Raw genomic sequence first — 17,149 nt, 5'->3', positions numbered from 1 at the left:
CAATCAGCTTCTAATTGTCGTGTTACAGGCTGTTCACCATTGCATCTGTATGTACCAACAGGTAAATATCAATGTGTAGTACATGATTCTACTCTAATGAGGTGCTTCCTCAGACTTTGGGACTGCTTCAGGGGTGGATGTAGACGTGACCATGTCTTTTAGGTATTCATTTTACACATAAGAGTGAAACTTTAGAACACTATGCTTTATGTATATTGCTCTATTATTTTGAATACCTGTTCATATTAGGAAACATCAGTCCAGAAAAATGCTTATACAAAAGGCCCGATTCTGAGATGGACGCAGTGAATACCTGCATGCTAAAAGTGCTTCATAGAGAAAAATACTATAGCTGACTGCGCATGTGCCAGATAAGGCAGATGTCCTCAGAGTGCATACAGATCGCACCTGTTGATGGGAAAACGCGCCATAAGAATAGTGGGAGGGAAGCAACGTCAGACTGGCCCACTGGGATACAGGGCAAATTCCTAGTGGGGCCCACTGCCTGGGTCACCACCCCCTCTTGTAGGAATCAGGTTCCAGACTTTGTTGTAGAATATCTCAAAACCAGCAATTTACAGGATCCAAAACAGCATGGGTTTACTGGGGGAAGATCATGTCAAACAAATCTTATTGACTTTTTTGACTGGGTGACTAAAGTAATAGATCAAGGTGGGGCTGTAGATGTAGCTTATCTAGACTTTAGTAAAGCTTTTGACACTGTCCCACATCGCAGACTGTTAAATAAACTTGAAAGCTTGGGATTGGATTCTAAGATAGTTGAATGGATAAGAGCGTGGTTGCAGGACAGAAAACAGAGAGTTGTAGTAAACGGAGTACAGTCAAAGGAGGGAAAGGTTACAAGTGGAGTACACCAGGGATCTGTACTTGGACCGGTGCTTTTTAATATCTTTATTGGTGATATTGCAAATGGAATTGAGGGTAAAATGTGCCTTTTTGCAGATGACACAAAGGTATGCAACAGGGTAGACACACCAGGAGGGGTAAAACAAATGATTGAGGATCTAGGCAGATTAGAGAAATGGTCAAGAGAATGGCAACTACAGTTTAATGCCAAAAAATGCAAAATCATGCACTTGGGTCTCAGAAATCCAAAGACTCAATATAGTATAAATGGCACTATAATGGAAACTACAGAGGAAGAGAGGGATCTAGGTGTCACTATTTCAGGGGACTTAAAAGCAGGTAGGCAATGTAACAAAGCAATGAAGAAGGCAAGTCAGATGCTTGGTTGCATAGGGAGAGGTATCAGCAGTAGAAAGAAAGAAGTAATAATGCCACTGTATAGGTCATTGGTACGACCTCACCTAGAGTATTGTGTTCAGTTCTGGAGGCCATATCTCCAGAAGGATATAAATACATTAGAGACTGTACAAAGAAAAGCAACTAAAATGGTGCATGGCCTACATCACAAAACATACCAGGAAAGACTAAAAGATCTTAATATGTATAATTTAGATCAGAGAAGGGAAAGGGGGGACATGATAGAAACTTTCAAATATATCAAGGACAATTTTTTCACAGAAAGAGTAGTAGATAAGTGGAATAGCCTCCCAACAGAGGTGGTAGACGCAAATACAGTAGTACAATTTAAACATGCTTGGGATAAGCATATTGATATCCTTACAAAAAAATAAGGATCAAATATAGTTCGAGGTAACATGTTTAAAAAAAGGGGCAGACTAGATGGGCCAAGTGGTTCTTATCTGCCGTCAAATTCTATGTTTCTATGTTTCTATGTTTCTAAAAGAGAAATAAACAGGAGCACTCCATAGTGCAGGTAAAAGATGAAACACTTTTTATTTCTTTCCAAACACTGGACAACAAAGTACCGGATCACGTACCACAGCAGGCGGTTAAACAGAACCGCACCGTTAACAGCGTGATGGTTCCCGGGGGGAAGAAGTTTAAGCAGTGGCAAGAGTCAGCTACTCCTTGGACAAACAGCCTGGCGTCATCACTGCTGTTTGTCCAAGGAGTAGCTGACTCTTGCCGCTGCTTAAACTTCTTCCCTCCGGGAACCATCACGCTGTTAACGGTGCGGTTCTGTTTAACCGCCTGCTGTGGTACGTGATCCGGTACTTTGTTGTCCAGTGTTTGGAAATAAATAAAAAGTGTATCATCTTTTACCTGAACTATGGAGCGCTCCTGTTTATTTATCTTTTAGGGCAGGATGTACTAAAAGGAAAATGCGGTAAAACAGGGTTTTACCGCATTTTCCTATTTACCATTACCCGTCCGCCCCGTTTTCACATGGCAGGGTATCGCCACCCAGAGGGTGGCAATACCCTATAGAAGCCTATGGGCTTCTATCGCCGCCCGACGTCTGCCGTCGCACGCCCCCTCCCATCCTCCTGATCTCCTCCTCCCCCAGCCGGGAGGACATCCGGCTTCAGGGGGGAGGAGGAGATGCAGGGGGATGCTGGCAGCCGCCGGGAGGTGACGGAGACCCCCGCAGACCACATTACAGGTATCGCGGGGGTCTCTGTCACCGCAACCCGATGCGAGCCGCATATGTTAGTACATATGTGGCAGCATCGCGGCGGCTACCAGGCGAAGGGTGGTGATGTATATTAATACATCCCGCCCATAGAAGAAATCTGTCACCTGTGGAAACCAGGTTGTGTGGAGCTGCCGGGTTGAAGAGAACCCAGAGCGCTTTTCTAAAGAACTGTATCCCAACATTTGGGTTAAGAAACTTCCCACCAGTGGACATTTGGTACTTGTGAGTTATCCGGGCGTCCGATTTTTAAATCGGGTCGGATCGGGACATCGCATCGCATCGCATGCGACCATCGGATGCGATGCGATGCGATGCGATGCGATGACCCGATTTTTCCATAGGAATCAATGTTAAAATGGACTGAGTCCATTTTAACATGGAATTCAATGGGAAAAAGGGGTCCTTTTCATACCCCTACTATCCAAGTGGGCATGGAGTTGGATATAAACCTGTGGCGAGCGTAGCGAGCCACCGAGCCCGAAGCGTGGCGAGCGTAGCGAGCCCCGCGAGGGGACACGGAATACCGTCCCCTCGCGGGGCTCGCTTCGCTCGCCACGCTTCGGGCTCGGTGGCTCGCTACGCTCGCCACAGGTTTATATCCAACTCCATGCCCACTTGGATAGTAGGGGTATGAAAAGGACCCCTTTTTCCCATTGAATTCCATGTTAAAATGGACTCAGTCCATTTTAACATTGATTCCTATGGAAAAATCGGGTCATCGCATCCGATGGTCGCATGCGATGCGATGCGATGCGATATCGTATCGCATCGCATCTGATTGTATGCCTTAACTTAAGGCATACAATCAAAAAATCGGACGCCCGGATAACTCACAAGTACCGGACATTTTTCTAAGGTGTTTGCGCACATCATTTTCTTTTGATATATATATATATATATCCAAACCAAAAGTGTTATATAGCGCCCTGTATATTAGTCAGGATATTTCCTGTCTTTCCCTTACAATATTAGATGGACCATAAACAATTTTAAAGTAGAAAACATTTATTTAAAACATTTAAAACAGAAACCTCATAACATTTTATGGAAGGTTTTTCTAATACAGGTGTATTCCTTGGTTTATGGATCACAATAGTAGTCAATGGTTACCCAACGCGTTTCGTCTCTTTATGAGACTTCATCAGGGGTGAAAAAGGTATTGTAGTATATCTTCTTAGGTCTCTAATCAACAGTTTTGTACAATTGTAGTGGTGGATGGTCCGGTTATAGACTCAAATAGTCAACTTATTAGGTCCCTTAATACCAATAAAATTGTTAATTGGTAGTATAAGTTCAAGCTTTTAAGCTGTAGTGGAATTAAACCCAAATCTTTTTAGTTTGAAAAATGATCTTAGGGCAATAAGCGGTGCCCGATATGGGATTTGTAGAACTCGGATATAACAATACCGTTAATTGAGATAATTAGCTCTAAATCGGTGGTAAGGTTTTAAGTATTGAAGTGTGGTCCCCTTATAATATAATCAGGGATATACTCCAATTTCTTATATGCGATCTCCTTGACGTATAATCGATTATCTTTAATAAGGACAAAATCTTTGGGCAATGGGCTGTGCCCAATTTGGGATTTGTAGAACTTCTATTGGATATATTCGGGTATTTTAATACCTAATAATGTACCGTAAGGTGAGATAATTAGCTCTAAATCGATGATCGGTTTTAAAGTATTGAAGTGTAGTCCCCTTAAAATATGATCAGGGATATACTCCAAAATCCCCCCCCCCCCCCCCCCCGTTTTTTACTTTTTTTCCCCCCACAGTTTGTTATTTGCAGTGTTTTTAGCACGTCCCCTCTTTTTCATAAATCAATATATTAACAATGTTTAATTGTTCAATCAAGACACAGAACAAATTAGGCACTTATGTAATTATTATCACAAGATATACCAACACAAAATAAAGGTATTTATAATTCATCACGAATTAATATAATTTTAAACATGCACTGTAAGTTAATCACGGTAACTTAACCATATACACAGACCATCACTGTATAATAAGTAGAGACAGGATTATATGCAACATAAAAAGCTTGAAATATGCATGCAAATATGCATGAAAAATACGTAAAATATGCATGAAAAGTGTTAAAATATGCTACATTAATTAATAAAAAAGTCATTTTTAACTTATTTATTTAAAAATCAGCACACATTTAGTTGCAAATAAACCTCAAAAATAGGCCCACAGCATCTGCAGATGTCTAGTGCTGTACACAGGATTTTTTTTCTTCCTGGCTGCTACAGCAGACTGCAGCGTTCAAAGCTCTTCTTGCAACAACTACATGGACCCTCATCTTCAGCACCGATGGATCAAATGTCAGCATAGCGTGTGAGGGCGGCGCAGTGGAAGGCTTCCTCCGTGCGCCACATACTCACTGTGACATGGCATGTCCTCCGCGCCCAGTGATATCACAACCCTTCTGCCGGCCTCCTCTGCTGCAGAAGTCTGTCTCTTGGTGTAAAGTCCCAGGCCAGGGGCAGGCGAAGGTTCAGGAGCTCCATAATGGCATCCGCCCTGACTGACTTTTATCAACATGGATTGGCAGCCTAGAGCAGTGTCAGACATAGCGTACATCCAAGGTTCCCCACACTGCGTACATATTGCCCCAGCCTGCACACTCTACCACTACCTGGCCAGCAGCAGCAGGGCAAAGCAGTGCTGTGACTCGCGCGTGGAAAGGGGGCAGGGCCTAAAATATGCACCATCACTAGATTTTAGGTAAAATATGCAATAACCAGTGAGAATGGGCAAAATATGCAAATGCATATGCAAATATGCAATTGCATATAATCCTGTCTCTAATAATAAGTAACTGGGATCTATTTTCCTTTTTCTTTTTTTTGTTTAATATTATATCATATTGTACAATTAAATATGAGAAATCATGGTGTGAGACAGCCCAATAGCATAACATAAGCATAGGCATATACTTTCCATTTATGCATAGAAAAACAGTTATACCTATGGAGTTATAGGAGGCATAAGTAATGTGGAGAAAATAACATTCTAAAAAGCATGTACACTACCGTATAGGTCCTAATCAGCAGATAAATGCAATGGATGCCGCTGTGACACAGACGAGTTTATATGTAACTAGGCAACTAGCGTTAGAGGAAGAAGCCCAGGAGGCAGACGTCAGCACGTAGAGAAATACAGCCACCAATAAGAATAGATGCCGCTGTAACATGGACATGTCTACATGTCACTAAGCAACCAGCGCTAGAGGGATAAGCCTAGGAGGCATACGTTAGCACGTAGTGACATACAACTACCAATAGGAGACGGGACAGACGGTCCCCTCCACACACACAACTCATGACGCCGCACAGAGTCAGTGAGTGACAGCGGGCGTCCCAATGAACAGACGCCACGTACTGAGAGATCCCGGAACGTCACTTCCGGCTCTCAGAACAGAGCGCAAAACATAGCGCTATAAAAGACAGATCAGCTGGGGACACATTACGTGGGTGAACAAGCCCATTCGTTCAGGGCGAAACGCGCGTTCCACGCTACATATGGTGACTGGCTGCACATGGGGAGACAATAGCCAGGCGGATCTTTTTATTCCTGTGTCCGGAGAGAGGAAGCTGGTTTGACCATCTAAAGGCTAAGTTGCATATATGATAAGAAACTGATGCATGTAATATCCCAATACTTTGCTCAAATGAGCGCATTATTAATGTGGAAAGGATTTGGCTGTATCTGTTGTAACATCTAAGTGAAGGCATTAAGGCAACCTATTATAGGTATATTTCCTTGACAGGATTGTTATAGGAATATATGTGAGAATTTGAAAGGGGCAGCACAATATGGAATATTGAAGTCTATAAATGTGAGATTAATTGGATACTATTATTGCTGTCTCTGTCTCTCCACCGCTAGGGGACTCTCATCACTGTCGGTCTCAGAGGGTGAACCCTTGCGCTGGGAAACCAACAGGGGCGCCACTGAACACTAACAGCGACAGCAGATCCCTGTATCTTCCTTCACTTGCCTAGCCCTGACCCCACAGAGTGGTTATCCCTCAGTTCCGTTCACTGTCCATAAGCGACACACGGCTGAGTCAAAAGGACCACTGGGGGCACTGGACAGCGAGCCTTTCTTCCCTCTAAAACAACCTAGACCTGACATTAGGAATTATTCGCATAAATGTATAGACAAATGATGATAAGCTAAAATACCCTAGCAGTCACGACAAAAGTGATGTTAAATATTTCGCCATATTTTTAATTGCATAAGAAAAACCAAAAAAAAAAAATATATATATATATTTATTTGTATCCTGATTTTCACTGTTCACACTATTGAGTCACACAATTGATTCACATGAATATAAAACTCAGTGGGGAGCAATTGATGTCTCGATGGATTGTAATAATCCAGAAACATTATGATACATTAAGCATCCCAAACTGATACATTTTTATCTTTTTTACGTGATTAAGTGTCCCACTGCATAGTCTGTTCTCAATATTGACCCATATAGTACCTTGAAATCGCGAGAAATATTCAGATAATAAATATTATAATCAGATAAAAAAGAAAGAGTGCCCCAAAAAAGTGAGTCATCTTGTTTCTCTGTTTTTGTATATACTCCAATTTCCAAAATGCGATCTCCTTGAAGAACACAGGAGTATGAATGTGGTCTATAATAATAATAATAATAATTACGAACAGGATCAGCAGGACCACCAGTGGAAAGACGTCACTCCATCACAAGAACAAGCCACACCCAACGCGTTTCGACTACGGTCTTCGTCAGGGGGTGTCGAAGACCGTAGTCGAAACGCGTTGGGCGTGGCTTGTTCTTGTGACGGAGTGACGTCTTTCCACTGGTGGTCCTGCTGATCCTGTTCGTCCGTGATGGGCGAACAGGTAGCTGTCAGGTAGCTCACAAATAGATGAGCTTCAAATTGAATTCTCTAGGCTTCTGTGAATATAGCTCACAAATCGGTTGTCAGGTAGCTCACAAATAGGTTGTCTGACTGCAATGCCACATGTGATGGGCTTGAATTCCAAGCCAAGCCTGTAAGCATGGGACACTGCAATCCCTCGGTGGGCCCATCACGCAAAAGTCTGACACTGGTGGCCTCCCACATGCAGAGGCATGGATACTCGGGATATACAGGAATAATCTTGTGTCAATATAAGGGAGCAAGTAGGATTCCGGGGCAATTATATACAGTAAAGCTGCCATGGAGACGAGTCATGTTAATCAGGCTCCAGTGTTCCCTTAATAGTACAGCATGACCTCAGAGTCAGACCTCTGTGCTCGAAAGAATTGGAACATCCAAAATAATTTTTATTTACACTTTTTGAAAATTCTCACCAGGCAAAAGGGAATGTACAGTAGGTGAGTATGTACGCTTTTGAGAGATAACGTACCGAACACAGCCTGGACCATGAGAGTTAGAATCTAATTGGTTAGTACTTTATCTCTCTCCACTTTATCTTAGACAGATCTATAACTAGACTTTTTGGTTCTTTGTGACATAATGGGAATTGGAGGTATAGTAGATCTGTTTTATGAAGAACTAGATGAGCTTCAAATTGAATTCTCTAGGCTTCTGTGAATATAGCTCACAAATAGGTTGTCAGTTAGCTCACGAATAGGTTGTCTGACTGCAATGCCACATGTGATGGGCTTGAATTCCCTGTATATACGCATCTTGAAATGTAATAAAGGACTTTTGTGCTTTTCGTCAGTTTCTGTGCAATTGTTGTTAGAAGCAATGTCAGGGCATGTAAAATAATGTAGAATGTTTTTAAAAACAGGTGGGAAACAAGAGGAATTTATCCCGTCTGTGGATCCCAAGAATATTGTTCCCAAAACAGATAGTGACACAATTGTCACCATCCAAGGTAAACATATAAAAATAATGTATATTATATACATATATATATTCAAAATTCTATCAAGTAGTTTTATCTCCGGGTCTGCTCTGATAGCTGTGTTCTCTATATTGTGCAGGAAATCCAATTAGTGAAACAGTGGAGAAATCCATTGATGGGGCCAATCTAAATCACTTGATCACATCTCCCGGGGGATGCGGAGAACAGAATATGATGAGCATGACTCCGACTGTAATCGCCACACATTTCCTAGATGCCACTGGCCAATGGGAGAGAATAGGAGTACAGCGCCGGGAACAAGCCATTCAGTACATCAAAAATGGTAAGACAGTCCATGCACGTTATGATCATAAGCTTGCAATCCATCTTCTTGCCCAGGTGAGACAAAAGATGTTGACCGCTCTCTCTCTCTCTCCTTCATGGTTTTGAAAAAAATATTTGAGATGTATACGGGTATTGGAGAAGAATAAGGAATTGGTCAAAATTGATCTCAGTACAAATATAAATAAGGTTTCATAGTAAATCCTCTAAAAATGAATTTGCCAAGTAAAATGTTTTTGATGCATGTTCAAGAGTCATAGAGAACTTGACTTCTGTCTGAAATCACCATCTTAAAACCCATGAACACAATATTGATACAATTTGAAAACCATGTTTGATATCTTATAAAGTAAAAATAAGTCCCTCATTCTGGTTGACTCGGTATAAGCTGCAAAGCTCCCACCTTACAGAGTCCTAGAGGGAACGGCCACCGAATCGCCGCTCCGCCATATCCCCTTGCAATGATCCTTGCAGGCTTCCGGCCGAAGACAGGGCAATCGTCTAATGTCATGTGACGTGAGCCACTTAGCTCCTGAAAAGGGCATCGGAATTGAGGTGCTGTTTCCCCGGACGATGCCGCTCATCGGGATTAGGAAGGGGAGGAGTCAGGACTGGGAAGGGGAGGAGGCAGGAATGGAGGGGGAGGGTCAAGATTAAACAGTAAACCACACCTCTAGAAGAAAAGTCTACATCCGCCAATGCAAGTGTGTGATGGATTATTGCATAGGCAGAGCCATGGCTGCTTTGCTAAATGATCCACTTTCACTCATCTATTCAACAAAATCATTTCACGCGAACGCTAAATGTTCATATATTAAAGCTGCTCTATGTTTTTACATTAGGTAATTCCAACTTGTGTTGCACGTCGTGACTTACCGTATTCCTAGTGTGTACACAATCTCCAGAGCTTCTATGATGTCAGACTAAAAATATTTAAACTTTTCTTTAAAACAGGTCTAGCGAATGAGAAAGTGTTTTGTAAAGCAGACTCCTCCTATGCTCTCTGGACTGATGCCCCAGCCAGCACATGGTAATATCGGCCTCTACCCAATTTTTTAACATTGTTTATCTTTCTCTTTCAAATCTATGCTGTGCTTGACTTAAATGTTGTCACTCCCATTTTGCCGTCATTCCCAGCTCTACCAAGCAGTCACCACCTTTATATTTTTGTTTCCCTCTAAAGAAACGGCACATTTTTGTGTTCCCCTATACATGTTTCCTGTAAACATCTAACTGTACATAACTAAACCTCTAAAATAAGAACAGGGACAACAGTTATGGTATTTACATTTTTTTTTTGTCAGATTTATTATTGACAAGTAAATTGTTTTTTAAATCTAAATGGCGGCTGCTCTAAAGAACGGACAGGAAAGAACCAAGCGCACAGTCACGTCACCAAATAATGTTGTTCTAGTCTCCATTCCACAACCCACCCATTCAGGTGGTGTATCCATTTCCCGTCCATGAACTGTTCTACAACAGCCCATATTGTGCTCTGCCCATTCCGGATTTACTGTGGGCACCTGTATTCCCATGTGTGACACAATGTCCCTGACATGGTTCCCCTGTTAGAGAACAATGCTCTTCAGCGTTATCCCCAGTTCCTGTATTGTAACCATGCAGCCACCATAAACAAGACTGCCACCACAACCAATGAGCATCAGCCTATACTTTTATAGCATGTCAATGCAAGCTAGATGTTGATTAGTTGCTATTGGGCAACTTCCACACTTGTCCTCTACTCCGCTTTTTACAAGGTTTGATAGCCTTCCCCCTATAGCTCCTACTAACCCCCCCCCGACCCATTGCTCATTGTGATTACTGCTCCTCTCATTGTAGCTCTTCCTCTGTGTACTCTGACTCCTCTCCTGCTCAGTGGCAATACAATGCTTCCTCCTTATACTGTGGTGACTCCTCTCCTGCTCAGTGGCAGTACAGTGCTTCCTCCTTATACTGTGGTGACTCCTCTCCTGCTCAGCGGCAGTACAGAGCTTCCTCCTTATACTGTGGTGACTCCTCTCCTGCTCAGCGGCAGTACAATGCTTCCTCGTTATACTGTGGTGACTCCTCTCCTGTTCAGTGGCAGTACAGTGCTTCCTCCTTATACTGTGGTGACTCCTCTCCTGCTCAGCGGCAGTACAATGCTTCCTCCTTATACTGTGGTGACTCCTCTCCTGTTCAGCGGCAGTACAGTGCTTCCTCCTTATACTGTGGTGTCTCCTCTCCCGCTCAGCGGCAGTACAGTGCTTCCTCCTTATACTGTGGTGACTCCTCTCCTGCTCAGTGGCAGTACAGTGCTTCCTCCTTATACTGTGGTGACTCCTCTCCTGCTCAGCGGCAGTACAATGCTTCCTCCTTATACTGTGGTGACTCCTCTCCTGTTCAGCGGCAGTACAGTGCTTCCTCCTTATACTGTGGTGACTCCTCTCCTGCTCAGCGGCAGTACAGTGCTTCCTCCTTATACTGTGGTGACTCCTCTCCTGCTCAGCGGCAGTACAGTGCTTCCTCCTTATACTGCGGTGTCTCCTCTCCTGCTCAGCGGCAGTACAGTGCTTCCTCCTTATACTGTGGTGACTCCTCTCCTGCTCAGCGGCAGTACAGTGCTTCCTCCTTATACTGCGGTGACTCCTCTCCTGCTCAGCGGCAGTACAATGCTTCCTCCTTATACTGTGGTGTCTCCTCTCCTGCTCAGCGGCAGTACAGTGCTTCCTCCTTATACTGCGGTGTCTACTCCCCTGCTCAGCAGCAGTACAGTGCTTCCTCCTTATACTGTGGTGACTCCTCTCCTGCTCAGCGGCAGTATAATGCTTCCTCCTTATACTGTGGTGACTCCTCTCCTGCTCAGCGGCAGTACAGAGCTTCCTCCTTATACTGTGGTGACTCCTCTCCTGCTCAGTGGCAGTACAATGCTTCCTCGTTATACTGTGGTGACTCCTCTCCTGTTCAGCGGCAGTACAGTGCTTCCTCCTTATACTGTGGTGACTCCTCTCCTGCTCAGCTGCAGTACAGTGCTTCCTCCTTATACTGTGGTGACTCCTCTCCTGCTCAGCGGCAGTACAGAGCTTCCTCCTTATACTGTGGGGACTCCTCTCCTGCTCAGTGGCAATACAGTGCTTCCTCCTTATACTGTGGTGACTCCTCTCCTGTTCAGCGGCAGTACAGTGCTTCCTCCTTATACTGTGGTGACTCCTCTCCTGTTCAGCGGCAGTACAGTGCTTCCTCCTTATACTGTAGTGACTCCTCTCCTGCTCAGCGGCAGTACAGTGCTTCCTCCTTATACTGCGGTGTCTCCTCTCCTGCTCAGCGGCAGTACAGTGCTTCCTCCTTATACTGTGGTGACTCCTCTCCTGCTCAGCGGCAGTACAGTGCTTCCTCCTTATACTGTGGTGACTCCTCTCCTGCTCCGCGGCAGTACAGTGCTTCCTCCTTATACTGCGGTGACTCCTCTCCTGTTCAGCGGCAGTACAATGCTTCCTCCTTATACTGTGGTGTCTCCTCTACTGCTCAGCGGCAGTACAATGCTTCCTCCTTATACTGTGGTGTCTCCTCCTCTGCTCAGCGGCAGTACAATGCTTCCTCCTTATACTGTGGGGTCTCCTCTACTGCTCAGCGGCAGTACAGTGCTTCCTTCTTATACTGTGGTGACTCCTCTCCTGTTCAGTGGCAGTACAGTCCTTCCTCCTTATACTGTGGTGTCTCCTCTCCTGCTCAGCGGCAGTACAGTGCTTCCTCCTTATACTGTGGTGACTCCTCTCCTGCTCAGCGGCAGTACAATGCTTCCACCTTATACTGTGGTGTCTCCTCTCCTGCTCAGCGGCAGTACAATGCTTCCTCCTTATACTGTGGTGTCTCCTCTCCTGCTCAGCGGCAGTACAGTGCTTCCTCCTTATACTGTGGTGTCTCCTCCTCTGCTCAGCGGCAGTACAGTGCTTCCTCCTTATACTGTGGTGACTCCTCTCCTGCTCAGCGGCAGTACAGTGCTTCCTCCTTATACTGTGGTGACTCCTCTCCTGCTCAGCGGCAGTACAGTGCTTCCTCCTTATACTTTGGTGACTCCTCTCCTGCTCAGCGGCAGTACAATGCTTCCTCCTTATACTGTGGTGACTCCTCTCCTGCTCAGTGTCAGTACAGTGCTTCCTCCTTATACTGTGGTGACTCCTCTCCTGCTCATCGGCAGTACAGTGCTTCCTCCTTATACTGTGGTGTCTCCTCTCCTGCTCAGCGGCAGTACAATACTTCCTCCTCATTGCTGTGGTGACTCCTCTCCTGCTCAGCGGCAGTACAGTGCTTCCTCCTTATACTGTGGTGACTCCTCTCCTGCTCAGCGGCAGTACAGTGCTTCCTCCTTATACTGTGGTGACTCCTCTCCTGCTCAGCGGCAGTACAGTGCTTCCTCCTTATACTTTGGTGACTCCTCTCCTGCTCAGTGTCAGTACAGTGCTTCCTCCTTATACTGTGGTGACTCCTCTCCTGCTCAGCGGCAGTACAGTGCTTCCTCCTTATACTGTGGTGACTCCTCTCCTGCTCAGCGGCAGTACAGTGCTTCCTCCTTATACTGTGGTGTCTCCTCCTCAGGCTCAGCAGCAGTACAATGCTTCCTCCTTATACTGTGGTGTCTCCTCTCCTGCTCAGCGGCAGTACAATGCTTCCTCCTTATACTGTGGTGTCTCCTCTCCTGCTCAGCGGCAGTACAGTGCTTCCTCCTTATACTGTGGTGTCTCCTCTCCTGCTCAGCGGCAGTACAATGCTTCCTCCTTATACTGTGGTGTCTCCTCCTCAGGCTCACGGCTTACGTTGTGAAAGTGTTCGCCTTGGCTTCAAAACTAACCGAAGTCAACAGAAATGAAGTTTGTGATCCTGTGAAGTGGCTGATACTGAACAAGCAAAAGCCGGATGGGTTATTCCAGGAAGATGCCCCCGTCTATCATCAGGAGATGGTGGTAGGTGCCAGCACACTGTGGGAACATGAAACTTATTTTATACAAGATGCATTTGGTACCAGAGTTTCACTCCAACCTTCTGCCAATGTCTCTCCAGCCTCCCTCCCCCCATGTCTCTGAAGCCTACTGTCTTTCCAGCCTCCTACCCCCTGCAACTCTAGTTGCCTCTCTTTCTAACCTCTAACATATGGCACGCCTCCTATGCCCTTGGACTGCATGGCATTTAAGCCCTATGCCATATAAATAATACACCTGTCGTGAAGGCTGACATTTTGAGGCCCCTCACCATGCCAAATAAAATATCAAAAGTGTATATGAATCGATTCAACGTACATTTTCATAAGCACAGTAGTAAACACACGCGATAGGTACAACAGTCTAAAGAATATGAGCATCTTGATCAAATTAGCTCTAATGGCGGGGGACCGGGGGAGGGGGGTTACTGCACTGCCTCATGCTAAAATAGTAAGAGTGCTACCATGGAATTTGTTACTACACAATGTTACTCAAAATAACTCTAATAAACTCAACATAATCCATCAATAGTGGGTAAATTCAAGGGATGGGATCCAAAAACATTTAGAACTGCTCAGTATAATGGTTTTTTTAGTTTGTAAACAACCGCTCGTGCCAAATCTAATACGCTTTTATGAGGAAGTTAGCAGCAATCTAGACAGGGGAAATGCTGTAGACGTGGTCTTTCTGGATTTTGCTGAGGCTTTTGATACTGTATCACATAAGAGGTTGATAAATACATTGGAGGAACTGGGCCTTGAGGGTAAAGATTTGTAGATGGGTAGGAAACTGGCTACGGGATAGAGAACAGCGAGGGGCAGTTTCTAATATGATACCTGTACTACGTGGAGTGCCACAGGGTTCAGTGTTTGGGCCTTTTTTTATTTAACTTATTCATTAATGATATTGGGGTGGGCATACTCAGTGATGTCTCCAAAAATTGGAAAATGAGGTTCAATGTGAATAAATGCAATATTATGCATCTTGGGAGACATAGCCAGTGTGCTAGGTATAACCTAAGCGGGGAGGCATTGGGTAAATCAGAAGTGGAAAGGATCTAGGAGTTCAAATAGACAACAAACTGGGGTGTAGTTCTCCGTGTCCCGTAGCAACTAACAAGGCAAATAAGATACTATAGCCTGTATAAGAAGAGGTATGGAGAGTAGGGACGCAAATGTAATTATACCGCTTTATAAAGCATTGGTCAGACCGCACCTAGAATATGGAGTACAATTCTGGGCCCTGCACTACAAAAAAAAAGACATAATTGAACTAGAAAAAGTCCAAAGAAGAGCAACGAAGCTAATAAAAGGGTTGGAAAATCTGAAGATTGTAAAAATGGGATTGTTTATGCTAGAAAAGAGACTTGAAGGGGAGATATGCTTAACGTACAAATATATCAGGGGCCAATATAATAAATTGTCAGGCACCCTTTTTGCTTTGAGAAAGGACTCTAAGACACGATGTCATGAGTTTAGACTAGAGGAGAGAAGATTTTGTACCCTTAAAAGAAATAAAACTTTTTTTTACGGTCAGGGCAGTAAAATTGTGGAACTCTCTTCCTGGAGAGGTGGTGTTGGCAGAGACAATTAATTCATTTAAAATAAGGTGTACCTGCCTGAGCACTGGGTAACAATGTCACATACAGTATGACAGAGGTAACAGGTTCACAGCACTCACCCACACTCCCAGGCTGTCTGACACCAGGTATCGGCCTAGCTCCATCACCACATCCCCGGAATCTCCTGACAGCTGTGCCCGGCCCTCTTCTGCCTCTCGCCTGGGCAGCCCTCCTCAAGCTACCTGCTCAGGCTCCGGTACACTCTGAGGAGGGGGAGGCCCAGCAACAGGCTGCTCAGAGCGGTGTACATCTGCAGGCTAGGCCAGGGAAAACAATTATAGCTCACATATTCATTTTTTTATCTGAAGACGGAAATAAATTCCGAAACGTCATGAACCAATTCTGAGCTCTTTGAGTCAGTTACTGTTGAGATGGTGAGTGCCGCCGCCGACCCTGTGTATACTATTGCTGCAAAGCTTGGAGGGCACCGTACCGGCTGATGTACTGCTTCTGTTGGAGTGCCGACCATACAACACTTTCTATATATATATATATGAATTCAGTGGAGTGCCGTGGTCAAGTTCTTACATATAAGAACTTGTAAAAGAGATCTGCACACCAAATCTCTCTCTCTCTCTCTCTATATATATATATATATACTGTATATATATATATATATATATATATATATATATATATATATATATATATATATATATATATATATATATATATATATAGAACAACAAAGCAAAGAAGCGCTCCATAGTGCAGAATCACTTGATAAAAACTTTTTTATTGTATCCACACTGGATAAAAGGTGAATGGGTAGAACGTACCCCAAATAGCGGTTCACACAATCGCAGATGTTAACAGCATGGATGTTTAAACTGTATCACACAGTACTTGCCAGAGCGGTTACATTCACTGCACACGATCAACGCCAGGCCACGCCCCTGCGCGTTTCGTCACCAGGACGAAACAAAGTCTCCACAATATATATATTGTGGAGACTTTGTTTGGCACTCCAGATATATGAATTAATCACTGAGGTGCCATCCAATAGAAATGTATACAATTGTTCTCCCGTACACACCTTATCAGTGAATGCATGAGATAGGAGGCGGCACTTAACGGATTTCTTTCAAGTGATGTTGTATTGTTCAAAACATTATGTAGAAATACATGACAACGTTTCAAGCCCTCTGCGGGCTTTTTGTCAGGTCATACATTCAGATAAAGTGCAAAGTGCAAATGAAGCAGTCCCCCTAGTCCTGGTCCTTCCTTCTGTCTGGGCCTAGGACTGCAGACTGAAGATGGCCCTGTATGTATGTCATACAATCTCATATCTCCAAGTATTACTTGTACAAAGACAAATGTATGTTCTCTGCTTTTGTTGCACAGGGCGGTATAACAAAGGGAGAGGTTGAGTTGGACTCTACTCTCACAGCCTTCGTCCTCATCGCTATGCTGGAAAGTGAGGAACTCTGCGGCCACATTGCTGTAAGTACCTGGATCAGTTTTCACCTGAACAGTTTACTATCCTATTTAAGGGACACTTTGTGTTCACCTCTTCTGTTTCTACCTTCTCTATTAGCTTTAGTCTGTGGTTGTGTGCCCAGTCCATCAGAAAGAATAAATGAAGCATCAAGTTTACAGTATTTATAATACAGTCCACATTGACAATGCAACATAATGCCACGTTGTACACCCATGAGCCACAACATTATGATTGTGGCCATTTGAACTGAATGATATTTACTGTTTTGTATAATGTGCCATTCACAGGATTCACACTCATAACCTGTTACATTCCAATCAAACACCCCCACTCATTGAATATTTTGAAAAGTAAATAAAGGACAGTGGGACTGAGTAACAAAGAGCTCTCAAGCTAAGTTCATGAATGTTGCTA

The 17,149-nt window shown here is 44.1% G+C and overlaps 1 protein-coding gene across 1 annotated transcript in view; it reads left to right on the top strand.

Annotated features, from left to right (window-relative positions):
- Positions 1-17,149, top strand: part of LOC146075794 (venom factor-like) — a 186,926-nt gene that overhangs the window by 111,371 nt on the left and 58,406 nt on the right. The window contains exons 23-27 of the mRNA XM_083185393.1: positions 8,320-8,406; positions 8,516-8,719; positions 9,673-9,748; positions 13,499-13,658; positions 16,639-16,737. Coding sequence (XP_083041519.1) covers positions 8,320-8,406; positions 8,516-8,719; positions 9,673-9,748; positions 13,499-13,658; positions 16,639-16,737 — 626 coding nt within the window. The remainder of the gene's footprint in view (positions 1-8,319; positions 8,407-8,515; positions 8,720-9,672; positions 9,749-13,498; positions 13,659-16,638; positions 16,738-17,149) is intronic.

Source organism: Crinia signifera, chromosome 4 (assembly GCF_055691185.1).
Source record: "Crinia signifera chromosome 4, ASM5569118v1, whole genome shotgun sequence".
Classification (NCBI taxonomy): Eukaryota; Metazoa; Chordata; class Amphibia; order Anura; family Myobatrachidae; genus Crinia; species Crinia signifera.
The sequence above is the reverse complement of the archived record's forward strand: the minus strand, read 5'-3'. Positions and strand labels throughout refer to the sequence as shown.